The sequence below is a fragment of the Mustela nivalis genome (genome assembly GCF_964662115.1).
Source record: "Mustela nivalis genome assembly, chromosome: 2".
Lineage (NCBI taxonomy): Eukaryota > Metazoa > Chordata > Mammalia > Carnivora > Mustelidae > Mustela > Mustela nivalis.
Window position 1 is genome coordinate 152,478,062 of NC_139021.1, and position 21,757 is coordinate 152,499,818.

The 21,757-nt window shown below is 39.7% G+C and overlaps 1 protein-coding gene across 1 annotated transcript in view; it reads left to right on the forward strand.

Moving 5' to 3' along the window:
- The first annotated feature begins 416 nt into the window (after positions 1 to 416).
- Positions 417 to 21,757, forward strand: part of TNKS2 (tankyrase 2) — a 68,931-nt gene continuing 47,590 nt past the window's right edge. Inside the window, exons 1-4 of the mRNA XM_082721931.1 lie at positions 417 to 970; positions 15,358 to 15,582; positions 17,706 to 17,801; positions 21,687 to 21,723. Of these exons, the coding sequence (XP_082578057.1) occupies positions 772 to 970; positions 15,358 to 15,582; positions 17,706 to 17,801; positions 21,687 to 21,723 (557 nt within the window). The 5' untranslated portion in view covers positions 417 to 771. The remainder of the gene's footprint in view (positions 971 to 15,357; positions 15,583 to 17,705; positions 17,802 to 21,686; positions 21,724 to 21,757) is intronic.

Sequence of the window (21,757 nt, forward strand, 5' to 3'; positions counted from 1 at the left end):
ACTCCTCATGAAGTGGAAAGCAACTCATTCGTTTCGAGATGTGACTCACAAGAAACAACAGAATACCATTTGAAAGGGAAAGGAAGAGACAGTAAAGAAAACGGAAAAGAAATCCCCTAGGAGAAAGGGATTGTGAAAGCTGAAAAATGGAAAATTTCCACACTAAGAATTCCAGAATAATATGCAAGATCGGGGGGGGGGGGGGCTTTCAATGGCTCTTTTCGGTGTAATAACAATAAGGAAATTCAGCTCATGAAATCCATACATTAAAAAAAGACAATAACCAAAAGCATTCGACTTCAGCAAAACCCACTGCAAAGATGGCGGCCGAACGAAGCCCCTTCTCCTCCTGCGGCCAAAGGTTCTCGCCTCACATTTCCCACAAGCCCCTCCGCAAGGCCCCACTCGCCAAAAATGGGAGGGCTGGTCTCTCAGCACTGCGCACGCGCCGCACTACGTCACGTGCCCTCCCAGGGCTCAGCGGAGCTGGCAGGAGGGGTCTTGCCAGCTTCCGCCGCCGCGTCGCTTCGGGCCTCGAACGGCGGGTTCGCGCTGCCGCCGCCGCCGAGGGGCAGCCCGGGGTCGCTGGGCCGAGCGAGGGGCGCGCGGCGGCGCGGCCATGGGACTGCGCCAACCCCGGTGACAGCAGGGAGCCGAGCGGCCCAGGCCCTGAGCGCGTCTGCTCCGGGGGGCCTCGCCCTCTTGCTTGCAGGGCCGGGGCTCCTGCTGCCGTTGCTGGCGCTGCTGCTGGCGGCGGCGGCGGCCAGGATCATGTCGGGCCGCCGCTGCGCCGGCGGGGGCGCGGCCTGCGCGGGCGCGGCGGCCGAGGCGGTGGAGCCAGCCGCTCGCGAGCTCTTCGAGGCGTGCCGCAACGGGGACGTGGAGCGAGTCAAGAGGCTAGTGACCCCCGAGAAGGTGAACAGCCGCGACACGGCAGGCAGGAAATCCACCCCACTGCACTTTGCCGCAGGTAACCCAACCGATGCCGCCTCGCTTCGCCCTACACCCCTCCTGCCCACCGTGGCTCTCAGGCCTGAAACCAAAGGCTGCGCTCCTCTGGCCCCGGCTTTTCCCCTTAGGACTTCGGTACTAGTCCTCTCGTTCTCATTGATTGGGGACCAAGGCGACGACATGGGGCTAGGGGGCGAACGTGCCGCACTCAGTGGATTTTTTTTTTTTTTTTTTTTTTTGGCTTTGTTTTGTATCAACAATACCTGTACCAACTTCCGGTTTTGCCACTCTAGGAGCCTTCCATACCCAAGAAAGGGTAGGGGACGCGGTAGACCCTGTGATTTGAAAGGCCAGTTATCTCCAAAATTTATCGTTCTTGCAAGTTCCACTAGAATTCTTATCAATCCTTTGGGTTAAGGTTCTAGAGGTCTTTGTAAAATACAAGGGTGTAATTTAGGAGGAGTAGCTTAATTGGCCATTGACACGTTAGTGTTAATGGGTTTGTCAGGGTAGCCAGTCATTAGCAAGTTTCTGGGGAGGCTAGAACTGGGAGTAATCAAGTTTGGGTGAACTGACTTTGAGGGGGATGGGGTGCGGGCGGGTCGTGGCTGCCACATACACTAGTTGGGGTGGAAAGTGGTAGGATGAGATGAAGAGATGGTGGAGGTTCTTTAGCTGGGATCTAGAATTGAAATTGGGAGGCATCTCACCTCTTTCTGAGATTTAGATCGTTTGAATTACTTTTCCTTTAATATTTACTATGTTGATTTTATGATATAAAGGTATTAAGTTTAACTGAAGAATTTAAAAGTACTAGGGGTTCTCAGTTTATTTTTGTTTCTCAGTTTATTTCCATAAATCATTTATGCCTTTCACTTGGAGAAAAGATCATGACTGTATCCTCAGGTGAGCTATGCATGATTGAAAATGGGAGTAGGTTCTCATACTTAGGATATTCTTGGTTTTTTATTTTGTGTTACATGTCTGGTTAAAATAATTTTTTAAAAAACAGTATGTAAAGGGTTCCCTTCTTTTGTAGTTGGCATGATGAGCAGAGAAAGAGTGTAAGAAAAATTCCCATGTTCACAGACATTGCTTTTACTTAAGTTATTTGCTTTAACTCGTCCCTGTTTTAAAACATAAATACTACTAGAGAATATGCTTTCTTTATCAGTTCCAACTTTGTTTGGTTCCTATTTGGAGAGCCTTTTAGGAGGAAGATTGGGTGGGAGAACTAGAAACAGCCTGTGGGCAGCAGAAAGAGAAAGGAGAAAGACATCTCAAGTCAGATCTCACTTGCTTGCCACTTTGCCTAAAATTTTAGTGATCAGTGCTATCTTTTCTCAGCTAATTTGAATTGCCCTGTTTGGCCATGTAGTCAACATTTAAGCAACTAATTTGGCAAATTGTCATAACCAACTGATAAGTAATCCAAAGGGTAGTGTTACTTAGATTCTGTTCACTTGATCTGTGGGATAAAAATAGCCAAGCAAGATCTTAGTTGCTACCTTTCAAGAATTTGGTGTATTAATGAGTTCATATCTGAAAATAGTAATATTTAGAGGTTATGGGATTAGCTTCTTATTGACCTTGTTCCTCCTCCACCATCCCACCCTCAGTTCTTTCCCAACATTTCAAAGTACTTTTTTACATAAGATTTCATATGGCTTTGACTGAAATGGAAAATTTGTTTTAGGAATCAATGTGTCTCAATATTTACCCAGGTGATCTGGTGCAGGTTATACAACTAAGAATTTAAGGTGTAAAAGAAAAGTAATAGAAGTTGCTAATGGTGTACATTAAACCGGAGCATTAAAACCCCTGCATCTAAACCCAGTCATATAAGAAACTTTTAAAAAATTAGCTTTGTAAATTCAATCTGAGTTAGTAATTAATGAGAGAACCTAGTTTAACTTTTAAATAAATGTATCCAGCTACGTTTTCTCTTACATGAGGAGAATACATTTTATAATCTCTTACAGACCTTGAGCTGTCATGTTGGTGTACATATAAACATGCCATTGGAAGCTCAGTGTAGGTGTGGGGACTGTGGAACTGCTTGAGCAAGCAGTTCTTGTGTTTGTACATTGTAGGGTAAGCCGGCTTTTTTTCTCTTTTTTAACCAATTAAAGTTTGGAGGTTTTACAGGGGGAGGGGACATGTTTTTGTCTTTGTTTTGATTTCCAAGCAATGGGAATGAGATTTATGCAGACTAAGGAAATGAATCGTGTTCGAACAGTTTAGAAAAAATTTGGATTGTCTTATTATCTAAAATATTTAGTTAAATTAAATATTTAGTTAGATAAATTAATTTAATTAAATCAATTAAATAAATAAATCAAATATTTAGTTAAATTAAGAGAGTAGTCACTTGCTCCCAATAGGCAGTTAATTCCCAGGGAGTGGAGTTCTTCTCTTAATGAAAAATAATAAACATAAATAGGAACTTTTTTTCTGGTGGGTACTTTTTACTATTAAACTAGATTGCATTTCTTCTAGATAAATTATTTAAGAAGCTGTTTATTTTTGGTCTTTTTTAAAATTTATTTATTTTAGGGGCTCCTGGGTGGCTCAGTGGGTTAAAGCCTCTGCCTTTGGCTCACGTCATGATCCCAGGGTACTGGGATCGAGCCCCGCATTGGGCTCTCTGCTCAGCAGGGAGCCTGCTTTCCTCCTCTGTCTCTGCCTACCTCTCTGCCTACTTGTGATTTCTGTCTGTCAAATAAATAAATAAAATCTTTAAAAAAAAATACTTATTTAAATGAGTGAGAGAGCTCAGTGTAGGGGGATGCAGAGGGAAAGGGAGAGAAAGAATCGCAAGCAGACTCTGTGCTGAGCTTAGATCCCAGTGTGGGGGCTCAATCTCAAGACCCTGAGATCGTGACCTGAGCCAAAATCAAAAGTTGAACACTTTAATGGACTGAGCCACCCAGGCATCTCTTCAGAAGCCATTTCTTATGAGAAAAAATTGTTTCTTCTTCAATCCCCTACCACACACAGAGGATATGAATGATTTTTTTTTTTTTAAATAAATCACAAAACTTGTTGAGGCAAGTTGATGGATAGGGAAGCTGCAAGTCTAATTTTGCCAACAGCAATACCATCTGAAATTCTTGACAGTAAAATCCCCTAGAAAACAGCAGATTACAGTAAAGGAGATTGGTTCTCTGAATTTATTTCTGAAAAACAAAGAAGAGAGACAAAACCTTTGGAAGAACGTCATGTTGTCTGTCAGAGCCAAAGTAGGAAATATATAGCATTCTCTAGAACCTTAGAATAGGATTGGGGGTGGTGATAGAATTCTGTGGCTTCAGTCTTTGTGGCGTGCAGAGAGGTATCATTCAGTGGAGAAATAGGTAAAACACTTTTTAGGTTTAAGGAATTCACATATAGAGATGATGGAAAAAGATGTGGTACATATTTATATGTTATTAGAGAATGTCCAGTTGAAAAGAGCTTGCATTATAGAGCTCTAGCTAAACAAGGTAACAGTTGTATTTATATGCTATTCAGATATCTACGTTGGACTAAGATTGATTTCCAGTTATTATATTCAGTTGTGTAAGTTGCATGTAAGAGTGGTTCGGGAGGGTTGGTGTCGTTTTTGTTTTTGTTTTATTTTTTTATTTTTTATTTTTTTTAAGATTTTATTTATTTATTTGACAGAGAGAGCTCACAAGTAGACAGAGAGGCAGCCAGAGAGAGAGGGAAGCAGGCTCCCCGCTGAGCAGAGAGCCCGATGCGGGACTCGATCCCAGGACTCTGGGATCATGACCTGAGCCGAAGGCAGCGACTTAACCCACTGAGCCACCCAGGCGCCCCTTGTTTTTGTTTTAAAGATTTATTTATTTGAGAGAGAGATGGAAAGTGTGCTTTGGGGGGAGGGGCAACGGGGGAGAGGGAGAGAATCTCAAGCAAACTCTGCACCAAGTGCGGGACTTAATCCCACGACCCTGCACTGAAATGAAGAGTCCAGCCACTCAACTGGCTAAGCCACCCAGGCCCACAGGTTTGGTATTTTATTCAGAGGAGGGAAGTGAAATTAGAACATAAGGAATTTATTATAAAAGCAACAGATAAGAAAACTAGAGTCACCGGGCGCCTGGGTGGCTCAGTGGGTTAAAGCCTCTGCCTTCAGCTCAGGTCATGATCCCAGGATCCTGGGATCGAGCCCCATGTCGGGCTCTCTGCTCCGCAGGGAGCCTGCTTCCTCCTTTCTCTCTCTCTGCCTGCCTCTCTGCCTACTTGTGATTTCTCTCTCTCTGTCAAATAAATAAAATCTTAAAAAAAAAAAAAAACTAGAGTCACCTTAGAGATGAAAGAAAACTAAGGTTATACAACGCTATTGTCTTCACATATGTAGAAGACAAGTAAAAAAGTGAAAGGGATATTGGATATGAGTTGTGTGGCTTGGGCAGTCAAAACCAAGGCCAGTAGGTGAAAGATCACAAGGAGTCAGACCTCCTTTAATAATCTGTTTGATTGTGAAATTGGCTGGAAGTGTCCAGTGGTTGGATTGGCATCTTTCAGAGATGTTGTAGAAAGAGTGGGCAGTTGGACCAAATGGTCAGAATCTGAACTAGTATAGAAAAGTGGAATGTTTACCCCAAATGAATGTTTTAACAAGTCAGCTACCAAAGATATAATAGCCTTTGTGATTGCCATTCATATCCTTTCCCAAAATGGTGCTAAGACCTCCAAAAACATCTCAATAGCTTTTCCTACTTTTGGCTGTAGGCCAGTGCTATAATTCTACGAGATGCACAAAATGGATCCATATTCCTTACCTAGGACTAGGATTATATATTATTTCCAGGATTTGTTTTTGTTGTGGGAAATGATTAAATCCTACATCAGTTAAAAAATACATATATATCAAGTAAAGACCAGTTTGTTTAAGAATTTAGAATATTTCTTAACTTACCAGATCTCCCAGTATATTACCAACACTTGAGCTACACTTCTTTCTTCAGATCTTGTGGGACTTAGAGATTTACTTCAATAATAACTAGTTTGGAGTATTTGTTTCAGTACTCTTCACTCAGATTGTCAGGATTTGATAACCCAGAGGCCATGACATTATTTTCCAGATTTCTCCTATATCTGTCCCAAGTTGCACTGAGCAAAACCTTGTTATTTATATTCCTCATTCTAAAGAAATATATACGGAGGATAACTTTCCTGAATCTTGGTAAACTAAACAGTAAATGAGAGGTTTAAAATAGCATCCCTCAGAAAAAACTGGTAAGAGTCCTGGCTATATAAGTCAAAGCTGTTCTCAATTACACATTCCCAACTCCCAGACCACCTCCTTCTCTGCCTCATAGTGTTTTGACATTTTCTGTTTCTGCGCTTTTCCTTCTGACAAAGCCCTGTGTGACACCAGCCTGGACATCACTATCATTTCATATTGGACATTTTATATCAGGGGCCTATCCCACATTTGGACTGTAAAAAAAGGGGAGGTGGTGGCCTTCAGTGAAACTCTCTGAGAGTCTAAATTGGTTTTTCTGTTGTGACTTCCCCTGCTCTTTGGAAGCCATTCAGATTAAATCCTGTTTTAGTATAGTAGCAAAATAAGATGTTAACAATAGTCATGGTTAGGGGCGCCTGGGTGGCTCAGTGGTTAAGCTGCTGCCTTCGGCTCAGGTCATGATCTCAGGGTCCTGGGATCGAGTCCCACATCGGGCTCTCTGCTCAGCAGGGAGCCTGCTTCCTCCTCTCTCTCTCTGCCTGCCTCTCTGCCTACTTGTGATTTCTCTCTGTTAAATAAATAAATAAATAAATCTTAAAAAAAAAAAAAACAATAGTCATGGTTAGCGATAGTCCTGAAACTGATGGCAACAACATAGTAGTGAAATTTGACAAAAAAATTGAATAGACTCCTTAATGGTCACATATTAGCAACTGCAAAGTCTTGTGAGGGTCATTTGATTACTCCTCCAACAATGTACTAAGCAGATGTTTATCAAGTCCTGCTATATGCCAGCTACTGGCCTTGGCCAGTGAATAGAAATGAACAGGACATAATACCTACCATTAAGTGACACAGTTTATTGATCAGCAGATTTATTTTCCAAATACACCTGTTTTGTTTTCCTGTCAGTGCTTTTTAGTGAATTCAGACTCAGTGTATGATTTCATCAAACGTAGAGCAGTATTTGAAGATGAGTTCTGTTCCATAATTATAAAATAGATCACAGTGTATGCTGAGTAGCCATGACTACTAACTTTAGGCTTCTAATACCTTTGTAAAGAGATCCTTAGGATTTAGAGATTGGCATTAATTCTAAGGCCTTCTCATGTTTTACCTGGCCAGTGAGAACATGATCAGAATATATCCTGCAAAGCTTTTTTTTTTTAAAGAGTACTTACCAGAAGACTTTGAACTGACACTAAAGAATGAGGATTTCATCAAGGATTATCCCTCAGAGTTTGAGAAACATCTTAAATCTAAAGTTTTTGGGTGCCTGGGTGGCTCACTCGGTTAAGTTTTTGCCTTCAGCTCATGTCAGGGTCCTGAGATCGGGCCCCACATTGGGCTCCTTGTTCAGCAACGAGTCTCCTTCTCCCTCTTGTGCTCTCTTTTCACTCTCTCTCTCAAATAAATAAAATCTTTTTTAAAAAATCTAAAGCTTTTGCCAAACTTCCAACAATAAAAGATTTTAAAATTTGAAATAGCTACCTGCTGACCCCCTCTAAATAATTATTTTCATGCAGAGAAGTGGCTTCAGACCTTCAAGAGCTCCGACTCTTCATCTCTTTCAGGATAGCAACATGACCTCTCCTCACATACTGTAGTCTTTTTATAGTGCAACTTTAAAAACATGCCATATTGGGCGCCTGGATGGCTGTTTGGTTAAGTGACCGCCTTCGCTCAGGTCATGATCCTGGAGTCCCAGGATTGAGTCCCACATTGGGCTCCCTGCTTAGTGGGAGTCTGCTTCTCCCTTTGACCCTCCCCCTTCTCATGCTCTCTCTCGCTCTTTCTCTCTCAAATAAATAAATAAAATAAAATAAAAGTGCCAATTTCAAGGATGCCTGGGTTGTTCAGTCTGCCTTTGGCTCAGATCGTGATCTTGGGGTTCTGAAATTGAGTCCCCTATCAGGCTCCCTGCTGAGCAGGGAGTCTGTTTCTTCCTCTGCCCCTCCCCTTGCTCGTTCTCTCTCTCTCTCTCTCTCTTTCGGTCTCTCAAATAAATAAAATCTTTAAAAAATAATAATTTGTTGGGGGGGCATGCCTGGGTGGCTCAGTGGGTTAAGCCTCTGCCTTCGGCTCGGGTCATGATCTCAGGGTCCTAGGATTGAGCCCCAAGTCGGGCTCTCTGCTCACTGGGGAGCCTGCATCCCCCTTTCTCTCTGCCTGCCTCTCTGTCTACTTGCGATCTCTGTCAAATAAGATAAAATCTTTAAAAATTTTTTTTTAATAAATTAATTAAATAATAAAAAGATACTGGTTTCTGCTGTCAGTCTTCACACAGGTTTCAGTGACCTTGATGGCTAGGAAATCCTTTTGATACAAAGTTATTGAATTAGTCAGAAAGAGTGTATAGTGAGGGATGACTGCAGTAAGTAGTGAGAAATGCAAAGAAAAAGGGAAGAGCAGTCCAAGCAGAAGGGCAGCATGTAACGTTGGCATGCTTGATAAACTGAAAGAAAGCTGGATCATATTTGGAAACTGAAGAGTAGTATGAAATGAAGTTAGAGAAGTAGATAAGAGCTAGTTCATGCAGCAGGTCTTGTAGGACACAGTAAGAGTGATTGAATTTTATTCTGTGAGTATCACTGGGAAGCCAGTGAACTATTTTAAAGAAATACTATATTATTGATAATATAATGTTAGTATATTGGTACATATTATATCATGGTTTAGCTAATGTAAATAATAATGGTTACTGTTTTTGGTGGGGGGCTTGGGGGGGGTTTTGTTTTTTGTTTGGCTTTTTTGTCTTTTATGTGGGCTCCACACCCAGCCTGGGTGCAGCCTGGGGCCTGAACTCAAATCAAGAGCTCAGCTGAGATCAAAAGTCAGACTCTTAACCAACTGAGCCACCCAGACACTCCATGATGGTTGTTTTTAAAAGGTCACTGGGGGGCCAGTGGCTCAGTGGTTAAAGCCTTTGCTTTAAGCTCAGGTCAGGATCCCAGGGTCCTGGGATCGAGCCCCACAGAGGGCTCTCTGCTCGGCGGGGAGCCTGCTTCCCCCTCTCTCCCTACCTGCCTCTGACTACTTGTGATCTCTGTCAAATAAAAAAATAAAATTTTTAAAAATACATAAAAAAGTAAATAAATGAAATAAAAATAAAAGGTCACTGGGGGGGGGCACCTGGGTGGCTCAGTGGGTTAAAACCTCTGCGTTCAGCTCAGGTCATGATCCCAGGGTCCTGGGATCGAGCCCCGCATTGGGCTCTCTGCTCAGCGGGGAACCTGCTTCCACCTCTCTCCCTATCTGCCTCTCTGCCTACTTGTGATCTCTGTCAAATAAATAAATAAAATATTTAACAAATAAATAAATAAAAGGTCACTGGGGACAAAAGTGGTGAGGCCCAATTAGATTGTTGAAATAGTTCAAGCTGGAGACAGTAGTGGTTGGGTCTAGAGCAAGGGTCATTGGAAATGAAGAAAAGTTTGGGAACATGTTGAGTTTGAGATGGCTTTGAAATATCCAGGTGGAGATATGTCTAGTAAACTGTCTGGAATTCAGGTGAAAGGTCTAGCTAGATTGGCGATTTAAATTCGGAAGCTGTATATCTAAATGGTACTTAATGCCATAGGAGTAGATGAGATCATCTAAGAAGGGAAAAATGGATAAAGAACTGAGTCCAGAGGAATGCAAACATTTAGAAATTAGGTGGAGGAGGCAAGATGGCCTTGGGTAGATAGGACTGCCCAGACTTGAACTCCTCTTCTGCCACAGACCTATTTTGTCTGCAGCCTTCCCATCTAAGCTGATGCCAGCTCCACCCCTTTACCTCAGTCCAAAAACTTTAATGTCATCCATGACTCTTCTCACGCTCACCTTTTCAGCCCTACTACCTTCAGAGTATCCAGGATCTGCCACTAGTTATTCTGACAATTGCCACCAGATTCTTGGAGTGGTCCTTGAACCTATGTATCTGGCCCTCATTATTTCTAACCTCATCTCCTACTTTGCTCCTGCTTTCTCACTCAGCTTCAGTCACTCTGGCCATACTGTTGGCAGGAAGGCTAACCACCTGTCTTTCAAGTCTTTGACCAAATGTTACCATCCCAACAACACCTGTGATGACCTCCCTATTCAACTTTATAAACCACCTCTGTACACACACCCTGATCTCTCCATCTCTCCTCGGCTCTTTATCCTGTGACCTTCTAGCTTTTTTTTTTTTTTTTTTTTTTTTTTTTTTTTTTTTTGCATTTATTGCTCATTTACCCCCATCTCCACAGCATAAAGTTCTCAAAGGCAGGGATTTGGTCTCTTGTTCACTAGCATGTCCCAGGCACCAAAAAAAGTGTCTGTCATGTAGTAGATACACTCTGATTTGTTTAATGAATGGATGAGATAGGAAAACCTGGAGTGTGTGATGAAATGGAAATTTTGGAGAGGGTGTTTCAGCAAGCAAGGAAGGGAGTACTTAGTTGCCAAATGTTGTTGAGGGGTATGATCAAATGAAGACACACATATAGCCCTTGAATTTGGCAACATAGAGATTTCAAATGACCTTGATGAAAGCAGTTACAAAGAGGCAGAAGCCAGATTGGATTTGGAAGAAGTGTGAATAGAGAGAATTGGTGACAGCCTTTAGGGATTTGATTATGCAAGGGAGCAGAGAAATGGAAATTTGAGTTTAGGGAGGATATTTTTCATAAAATAGAAGATGGAGAACACATTTACATACTATCAAGAATCATCTAGTAGAAAGGGAGAGGTTGTTGGGAGTGGGGAGGGAACAGAGACCTTGAGAAGGTAAGAAGGGACTAAAGTACAAGATGAAAAGTGATGGGTGTTTGATAGAAGTACACTTCTTTCAACAAAACGGATAGAAAACTAGTGCTTTGTAGCCAGCCTCATTTATTTTCATGCATGGCTTGAAATGTCATCCTGATGCTCATAGCTCTAGCTCCTGAGTTCAAGATCTGCAGAACCTTCTACTTGGTATTTGATCCACAAACACCTCACTAAGCATTTCCAAAACTAAATCATCTTAACTCACAAAAGCTGTTTTGTTTCTCAGAGATCTGATAGTCACCCCATTCCTTCTCTGTCCTCAAGTTAAAGAAGTCACCAGATGCTATCAGTTTTCTCTTTTTAGTTACTTCTGGCAATATTGTGTACAGTAGCAAAAAAAGTAGTAACTACCCATGAGAAAGGAACTACAGATCTTCTACTGATGATGGTTTGATTATGATTATGTGATTTTACAGTGGTATGCATTCAGATTTTGAATTTTGATCTTTTCCTGGGGTGGCACTACGCGGTACGATACTCATGAGGCTGGGCAGGGGCATTGAGCTGCAGCTCCAGTCAGCTGTGCAGTCATGAGGGTGAACAGCCAGTTCACTTAAAACCATTCTGTACAATCGTTATGTTACTCTTTTTCTGTTCAGTATCCAGTAAATTGCAGGAGATACCCAACACTATATTACAATGTAGGATTTGGGTGAAATTATTTAGCCCAATTGTAGACTAATATATAAGTGTTCTGAGCTCATTTAAAGTGGGCTAGGCTAAGCTGTGATTGATGTTTAGTAGGTCAGATGTATTAAATGTATTTTTGACTTAAGAGTATTTTAATTTTAATGGGTTTATTAGGCTATAAACCCATCAGAAGTTGAGGAAGATCTATAGTTAAATTATGATACTTCCAACAAATAAAATAGGTACTGATAGGAGTTGGTTTCTGGGATATTACTAGATTTTTTTTTTTTTTTTGTAAAGAAAGATTCAGAACAGTGTTTGTTTGTTTTTTTTAAGATTTTATGTATTTATTTGACAGACACAGATCACAAGTAGGCAGAGAGTCAGGCAGAGAGAGAGAGGGAGAAGCAGGCTCCCCACTGAGCAGAGAGCCCGATGTGGGACTCGATCCCAGGACCCTGAGATCGTGACCCGAGCCGAAGGCAGAGGCTTTAACCCACTGAGCCACCCAGGTGCCACTTTATTGTTGTTCTTAAACATTACTAGGTATTTGTTTGTCCTTCAGTAATGACTTAAAATATATAGCAGTATTTTTCATACTATTTCTAAGAGATGCCTCAGTAATACAGGGATAATTTCCTTTGGGTCTTTGTGAGGGCTTTTGAAGAAGGAGGATTCAAGCTGAATTGTGTTGTTACACTGAATTCAGTTAAGTTGCAACTCTGTGAGTGCCAGTTACATACCAGGAATTGGGTGTTTTTTCAGTGATCACTGTATATATTAGAACTTTACAAGATTTCATTAGGAATTGTTAGCTCAAAAAGATAAACACACACACCTGTTCATTGCAGTGTCATTTACAATAGTCAAGACCTAAAGCAGCCTAAGTGTCAATTGATGGATGAAGGAAAAGTGGTATATGTATATATTTATAATAGAATATTATTTAACTGTAAGAGTGAAATATTGCCATTTGTGACATGGATTGACCTTGAGTATGTTATGCTAAGTAAAAGAAAGAAGTACTGTATGATTTCACTAGTATGTGGAATCTTACTAAACAAAACAAAAGAACCCAAGTTCACAGAACAGATTGGTGGTTGCCAGAAGTAGGGGATGAGTAGAAGAAGGGAGGGAGAAGTAGGAGAAGTAGGGTGGGTACATGAGTACAGGTGGTCCAAAGATACAAGTTTCCATTACAAAAAATATATAATGTAGAGTATGGTGACTATAGTTAATCACATATATTTGAAAGTTGCTGAGAGTAGATCTTAAGAGTTCTCATCACAAGAAAATTTGTAATTAGGTGTGTCGGTGGATGTTAACTAGACTTATTGTGATCATTTGACAATGTATATAAATACTGAATTATTATATTACATGCCTGAAACTAATATGCTTTATTTAAGTTTATATCTCAAATTTTTTTAAGGACAGAAAATGTTTCATTAAAATCTCCCTGAAAACAGTTTTGAAAACACTATTCTCGGGGCGCCCAGGTGGCTCAGTTGGTTAAGCGGCTGCCTTCAGCTCGGGTCATGATTCCAGGGTCCTGGGATCGAGCCCCACATCAGGCTCCCTGCTCAGCAGTGAGCCTGCTTCTCTCTCTCCCCCTCTTCCTGATGCTCTGCTTACTTGTGCTCTCTCTCTCTGTCAAATAAAAAAATAAAATGTTTTTTTAAAAAATCACTATTCTCTATTACTCCATAGGACAAAATCCAGATGCTGCCTTAGCATGGCATATAAAAGGTTCTTCCTCACCTGGCATCTGCCTAATTGGCATTCTGTATCCTATTAGGAATGATTTGCTCTTTTATGCTTCTATGTACTTTTTGGTCTTCTATGTACTTTGGTCTCTGCTGCTTGGACTGCAGTGCTCTTCCCTTATTCTAATCCTTCCCCTCATCTTGCCTTGCCCCATTCTCCTAATGACCCCTTAATTTTTCTGTATCCCATCAGCTCAGATGTCCTTGCTGGAATCTCCTTAGGTAGTCCTTCTTATTCTCTGCTTTCCCCCAATTTGGGTATTTCTGTCTTTGGACTCTGTAGCATTTTATATGTGCCTCTGTATGGCAGTCATATTGTATTGAAATTCTTAGCTGTTTTTGTTTCTCCCTGTCTTAAATTGTGAGCTCTTTGAGAATAAGGAGAATCAGAGATACAAAGATACTCATCTTTGTGACATGGAGCCTAGCGGTATTAAAACAAAACATAGTGGGTTCCTGGGTGCCTCAGTGGGTTGAGCCTCTGCCATATCTCAGGTTCCTGGGATTGAGCCCTGCATCGGGTGATCTGCTCAGCAGGGAGTCTGCTTCTCCCTCTGTTTGCCTGCCTCTTTGCCTACATGTGATCTCCCTATGTTAAATAAATAAATAAATGAATGAATAAATAAATAAATGTCTTTTTAAATAAATAAAACAAAACATAGAATCCAGGTAATCTTTACAGCCATCTAATTCTTCCATCGGCTGCAACTTGGCCAGCCCCAGGCATACACCTTAAAAGCATTCTACTGCTGCTTTCTCATTCAGCTCACATTCTGGTCTTAGAAGAACCATATTCAGCCTTGGTGGTTTGAAGAATACTGGGGTGATTGGGGCAAATAATACATTATATGTTAATAAAAATAATTTTCAAAATATCCTCATCAAATAAAAAAAGAATATTGGGGTGAAACTTTAGATGAGTGAGAAGGGCTTTCTCTCTCTCAGCACACATGTATCTGCTTTAACATATGCCTGAAATTCTTTTCATTTCATTTTTTTAGCTGTAGAAAAGTTTTAAGTGCTTTTATGCGGGAACGAGAATGGTAAGAGATTGGAATTCATTTGGTACTAAAGCTGTAAACCAGTAAAAATGAGTTGTAGGACTTTTTCTGTTGTTTGATATGGGAGCACTTAGAGCAGAACTGTGGTACATGGTTTTCCAAAGGAGGCCTCCTACCTAGAAGGAAGTTGCTTGTGTGGTGCATGTGACAAATTAGGGGCTCCTTTGAAGACACTTTTGATGTCACACCTTTCCCAAGGATCACTTTTATCTTCACTGCATAGACACATACAAACTGTAAGCAGAATTCCTTGTTGCTATCTCTTAGTCCTCCAATTTAGTGGAACCATTTTATGAGATAGATGTAGGAAAGGGATTCTATAGCAGGAGTTACATGCTTAGGACATCTGAAAATGTATGCACTTTAAATATGCAGAACTCTGTATTTGCTATTAGAAATGCTAGTCTAGAGTGGAAAACATTTGAACATTGGGCTTTCAGTCACCTATTTCATAAACCATTCTCTGAAACATGAGGTTCTCTGAACATGAGGTTTGGGGTGTTGACCCCCTGTGCAGTCAGAAATCTGCATATAACTTCTGACTACCCAAAATTTAACCACAAACACCCTACTGTTGACCATAGAAGTCTTACTGATAACATAAACAGTCGAGTAACACATATTTTGTATATTATATGTCCTGTATACTGTATTCTTACAATAATAATGAAGAAAAAACATTTACAGTACTGTAAAAAATCTGCTTATAAGTGGATCTGTGCAGTTCACACCCATGTTGTTCGAGGATCAGCTGTATTGCCTAAACTGTTAGGCCCTTGGCTTTCTCATTAAGATTAGTTAGTGATATATTCCAGATCTTCTTTCCATCAGTTATTTTTTGAATTGTTGAATCTTTTGTTATTCTTCATCCAGAGACATTTTAGCATAGCTAGTACTTATCATTACTAAGTGATATATTTTCTTTGGCAAACTTAAATGTGGATAATTTGCTTTCTTCTAGGTTTTGGGCGGAAAGATGTAGTTGAATATTTGCTTCAGAATGGTGCAAATGTCCAAGCACGTGATGATGGAGGGCTTATTCCTCTTCATAACGCATGTTCTTTTGGTCATGCTGAAGTAGTCAGTCTCCTTTTGCGACACGGTGCAGATCCAAATGCTCGTGATAATTGGAATTATACCCCCCTCCATGAAGCTGCAATTAAAGGAAAGATTGATGTTTGCATTGGTAAGACTGTTTACTTTCTGAATCTTCCTGAAACAGTTTGTAACTATTCTGAGTCTAAATTGAATTCATTTGTTAATATGATCAAATTCTGCTAGGCTGAATTTAAATACTAAAGAACACTTTGTGATTTAACCTAACCATTATTTACTGAGTGTCTGTTTTTATATGGTATTAAACTTAAGTTCTTTAAAGAAGAGAATACAAAATTCCTGTTCTCATTTAGATTCTCCTGGGAGAATAAGACACATGAAAAACCAGGTAAAGTCATGGTAGAAGTGAACAGGAATTGTTAGAGGGAACTGAGTATTGTGACTTGGTTAGAGTCAGATTGCTCCTTCCTGGAGTCTTTCCAGGAAGTAATGGGAGAAAGATTGAAAAAGGTAGATAGACTTCTATCTTTGAATAGAGCTTTGAATTCCAGGTTAGGGAACTTGTTCTTGTTATGTAGGTAGTGTGGAATCATTGAAGACTTTTAAGGAAACAGTCTCATGAAGTGTACTTATTTTCAGAAGAATGATCTGAAGGGGGTTAGGTTGAATAGAAGGCATCAGAGAGACCAGCTGGGAAGCTGTAGAATAACCCAGATGACAAATGATGAGGGCATGAAGTAGGGTTGTTGTAGAATAAAAATGGCAGGATAAGTACAGAAACATTTGAAGGACAAATTATCAGTCATTTAGAATGCTTTAACAAATGATAGAGGATTTGCCTGACAGGCTGATCACAAAATTATCATTGAAAAGGTTGCTTATTTGAGAGTTTTCGTTAATCTGGTATTAACTTTTCTGAGCCTTCCAGTCAGGGATTTTGGACTCTGCTTACCTTAGCTCTGTTTCCTGATGCAAAACAGGGCCAGTTGAAATGTTGGAGACAGATAGAAAACCAACTCTGTGTACTAGGAAAATCCCAGGTGCTCTAAGCTGGACTGACTGTTCTCCCTTCATCACAAAGCCCCAAATCACTATTTATACTGGTTAGGTTAGTTCAAGTTAGGTCATTTATAAAGATACAAAACACATTACCCAGTAATCTCTGCCCAGTTCTCCTCTCCTGTGTGTTATCTAAGTTGCTACTCTCTCTGCTCATAGTCCTTTTCTAGTTCCTGAGTCTCAGAGATACAAATAATCAGCTTTAATAATGTAGGGTTTTCCAAATACAGTTATAGGTCTTCACTGTCCAGTATGGTAGCTGAGGACTTGTAATATGGCTGATTTGAGTTTAGATACACTTTTTACATACCAGTTTTCAGAGATTGACTTTGGAAAAACAGCAATGCAAAAGTCTCAATTTTATATTGATCACAGTATAAATAAAATACTGAAATGGTACTTTGGATATTGGGTTAAATAAAATGTGTTTAAAATAATTTAACCTGTTTCTTTTTATTTTTTTTTTTAATGTGGCTACTAGAAAATTCTAAATTACATGTGTGACTTGATTTTATTTCTATTGGCCAGCATTGTTACAGAGAGTAGTAGAGTGGAATGAATATAACTGTCAAAGAACGGGAGGTAGCTCCCCTTTCTGCATGTGTTTGCCTGTCTTTCCTCAGCACCTTACTTATAGAGTGTGCTAGAATATCTTTATATGACAAATAACAACACAGTATAGCACGAGCCTTTTTTGTGTATGTTCTAGGATGTAATGAAATGGTTTTGATTTGGGGTTTGTTAACCCTACAGAGGGCATATTTTTCTTTTTTAAAGAATTTATCCATGTGATTTTATTTTTCTTTTCTAATTCCACAGATCCCTATTCCTGGACTATACATAGCTTTAGAAATTCCATTTTGTTACGATAGGACAGTCTACCATGAGCAGTCCATTCATTTGGAATTAGAGAACAAGCTTTCAAGCAAATTAGCCTTTTATTTATACTCTTATCTGTCCTTAGTCACAAAGCAAAGGAAACCTGACATTGAGCTTAGGGGACATTTATTTAATGTATCTTATACATTAAATAATGCAATATTTTATACAGTCTTATCTTTAAAATAGAACATTTAGCATGCCGTCAGGATATGGAAGGTCTTTAAATAACTCAAAGACTTCGGACCAGAATTTTGAGAACATCTGATTGTCATGATTACCATTTTGAAAGGTAGTGTCGCTGTGTTGTTGCAGTGCTCTTACAGCATGGAGCTGAGCCAACCATCCGGAATACAGATGGAAGGACAGCATTAGATTTAGCAGACCCGTCTGCCAAAGCAGTGCTGACCGGTAAGTCTATGTACTCTCTTTGGGTATTCTGGGAAGAGTATAAAGAATTGAGCCTCCTAGGTAGATGGTCTGTTTCCTCCAGTTAATGACTTTAATTAGATTTTCAAAATACTGTCAGTTCAGTTGATAATCTTTTCTACATCTGGATAATTGGTGTTTGATTATTACCTAAGAAAAGTAAAAGCTTGTCTTTTTTCTTTTTAAATTGGTGTTTAAATTTGTGCTTCCTGTTGTATTTCGTTCCGGGGTAATAGATAATTGCGTGTTACTATCACGTATTCAGGACAGGTTTTAAATGTCCCTGACTTTTCCAAGCAAAAATAAACAATTGGGGCTACATCAAAATAAAACGCCTTTGCACAGAGAAGGAAACAGTCAACAAAACTAAAAGGCACCTTACAGAATGGGAAAAGATATTTGTAAATAACATCTCTAATAAAGGATTAATATCCAAAATATATAAAGAACTTAGAAAAATCAACACCCAAAAAGCAAATAATCCAATTAAGAATGGGCAGAAGACGTGCATAGACATTTCTCCAAAAAGATAGACAGTTGGCCAGCAGACACATGAAAAGATGCTCAATGTTGGGGCACCTGGGTGGCTCAGTCAGTTAGCCTCCAACTCCTGATTTCAGTTCAGGTTATGGTCTCAGGGTCATGAGATCAAGCCCTGCATCAGGCTCCATGCCCAGGATGGATTCTGTCTCTGTCTTTCCCTCTGCCCCTCCCCACCCCACTCCTGTGCACACAAACGCACACATTCTCTCTCTTAAAAAAAAAAAAATACTCAACATCATTTACAGCTGTCAGAATGGCTAAAAATCAACAACGTAAGAAACAATAGGTGTTGGTGGGGATGGAGAGAAAAAGGAACCCTTGTGCACTGTTGGTGGGAATGCAAATTGGTGCAGGCACTATGGAAAACAACATGGAGTTTCCTTAAAAAGTTAAAAATAGAACTACCCAAGCGATCCAGCAATTGCACTACTGGGTACTACTCAAAAAATACAGAAACACTCAGAGGGACACATGCACCCTGATGTTTATAGCAGCATTATTTACAAAAGCCAAGGTATAGAGGCAGCCCAAGTGTCCATCCATAGATAAATGGATAAAAAAGATGTGGTGTATATACAGAATGGACTATTACTCAGCCATAAAACAGAATGAATTCTTGCCATTTGCAACAACATGGATGGGGCTAGAGTATAATGCTAAGTGAAATAAGTCAGAGAAAGACAAGAAATTCTTGTAAAGAATTTAAGAAACAACAAAAAAAATAAGCAGAGAGAAAAAAAGGGGAAACCAAGAAATAGACTCTTTTTTTTTTTTAAGATTTTATTTATTTATTTGACAGAGATCACAAGTAGGCAGAGGGGCAGGCAGAGAGAAGGAAGCAGGCTCCCTACCGAGCAGAGAGCCCAACGCGGGGCTCGATCCCAGGACCCTGGGATCATGACCCGAGCCGAAGGCAGAGGCTTTAACCCACTAAGCCACCCAGGCGCCCCAAGAAATAGACTCTTAACTAGAGAAGAGACCTATGGTTACCAACGGGAAGGCGGGTGGGAGGATGGGTGGAACAGGTGATGCGGATTAAGGAGTGCACTTGTGATGAGCACCTGGTGATTAAAATAAAAACTTAAAAAAAATGAAATAGCTTAAAATATTTGAAATCTCAGAAATTAATTTTATTGACCAGTTTATAATTTTATAAACCAGGTTTATGAAACATCTCCTTTTGAAATCAGAGAATTTGTATTTGCAAGCTGGAACTGCCTAAAAATGCTACTTTTCTAGACATTGAAGTTGTTCTGATAAAAAAAAATTTGTAATGTATATGGTTTTATGATAAGATTCTATATAGGCTGTCAGTTTTTAAGAAGTAAGATATTAAAAAAAAAAAGTAAGATATTTTAAAATCTAAAAAAATTAAATAAATGTCCCTGACTTTTCCAGGTAACATGTTTTACCCCCTTTTATATGCTTTTTTTTTTAAGAAAACCTTTCAAAAAGCTCTGTTGTCTTTTCTAAAGCAGAGGATTCTGGTCATACCAATTTCAGTACCTTGAAGAATGTCAGTTACTATTTTCTCTTAACATATTCATGTCTTTGGAACCTGTTAACATGTATAAGGCTTAGTCTCTAGGTTCATTTTATTCTATTTTCTTTTAAATATTTTACTTATTTATTTGACAGAGACACAGAGGGGGAACACAAGCAGGGGGAGTGGGAGAAGGAGAAGCAGGCTTCCGGCCTAGCAGGGAGCCCAATATGGGACCTAATCCTAGGATGCTGGAATCATGATCTGAGCTGAAGGCAGATGCTTAACTGATCTACCCAGGCACCCTAGGTTCATTTTAAACTGTCAAGCTTTTTTGAGTGGTAGTATCCATTTCACATGGATACTTCATCAGAGTGTTTCCTCTTGAAAAACTCTGCCATATTATTTTCTGGATTCTTAACCTGTGTGAGCACCATTAGAATCACATCTGATCTAATAGTCAAGAGCCTGAGGGGTTCTGCTATGAGCTCGTGTGCTTGGACTTTGTGATACTTCTTCCGGTATTACCAGCAAAATTTAGTCCAGTACCCCAAAGAGGCTCTAGAAAAGCAAGCTGTTACTGTAACGATCACTTCTATTTCCCCCTTCACTTTTCCATGCTATTGCCTGCTTTTCTCTTTTTAAAAAATCTTGGGGCTCCAAGAATCCTTGCATTAGCAGTCAGTATATATTTTTATTGTGAACATCAGTTTGTATTTTATTTCAGCAAATCAATACACTTCCGTTATATTAAATTATGTTAATTTAAGTTGTATTTATTTTAGAGTTTTGTTTGTATGCATTTGTAAGTAGGGAAGCTATAGGCATAAAGAATTTATATTTGAGGGGCCTGGGTGGCTCAGTGGGTTAAAGCCTCTGCATTCAGCTCAGGTCATGGACCTTGGGTTCTGGCATAGAGCCTCGCATCAGGCCCTCTGCTCAGCAGGGAGCCTGCTTCCCCCTCTCTCTCTGCCTGCCTCTCTGCCTACTTGTCATCTCTGTCAAGTAATAAATAAAATCTTAAAAAAAAAAGTTTATATTTAATCCTGTTTTTGTATATATTTAAAGTAGTACTATAATATAGTTTTAGTGTTGGAAAAGCTTCTGCCTTCATAAAATTATTAATGATTATGTCCAGTTGGTAATCCATAGATTATCTTATGTTATCTCTATGATGTTGGCATATTGGATTTTGTTTTGTGTTACTTTGGAATGAAGTTGTGGGTGCATTTTGTCCATTGCACAAATAACATACCAGTTTTAGAAATTTTGAGGAGTAAAAAGAAAAGAAAAAGCTCACCAGTAACCTACTACCTAAGACAAACTTTGTTGAAATTTTGGTAAATTTTCTTCTTGGCTTTCCTTTTTGGAACATACTATTTTCACGTAGCTTCATGATGTAATACTAGAGTTTTCTTTTTTTTTTTTTTTTTTTTTTTTCCTTTAAAGATTTTATTTATTTATTTGACAGAGAGCGAGAGATCACAAGTAGGCAGAGAGGCAGGCAGGGAGAAGGGGAAGCAGGGTCCATGCCTCGGGACTCGATGATCCCAAGATCCTGACACCATGACCTGAGCCGGAGGCAGAGGCTTAACCCACTGAACCACCCAAGCACCCACCCCCCTCACTTTATTTTTTTTACTTCCATAACAAATATATTCCATGTTGTTGATATAAATATTTTTAAACTGCATGGTATTCTGTTTCAGTTTCTGTTCACTGGAAATTTATTTCCAGATTTATCTACTTTAAATATAGTTCATGAGGAGCTTTATGCATGAAGCTGTTAATGCTTTTGTGATTAATTTTTTTTTTTTTTCATTTTTCCCCCGAATTCACAGGTGAATATAAGAAAGATGAACTTTTGGAAAGTGCCAGGTGTGTACTAGTATTATAAATAAGTATCACGAAT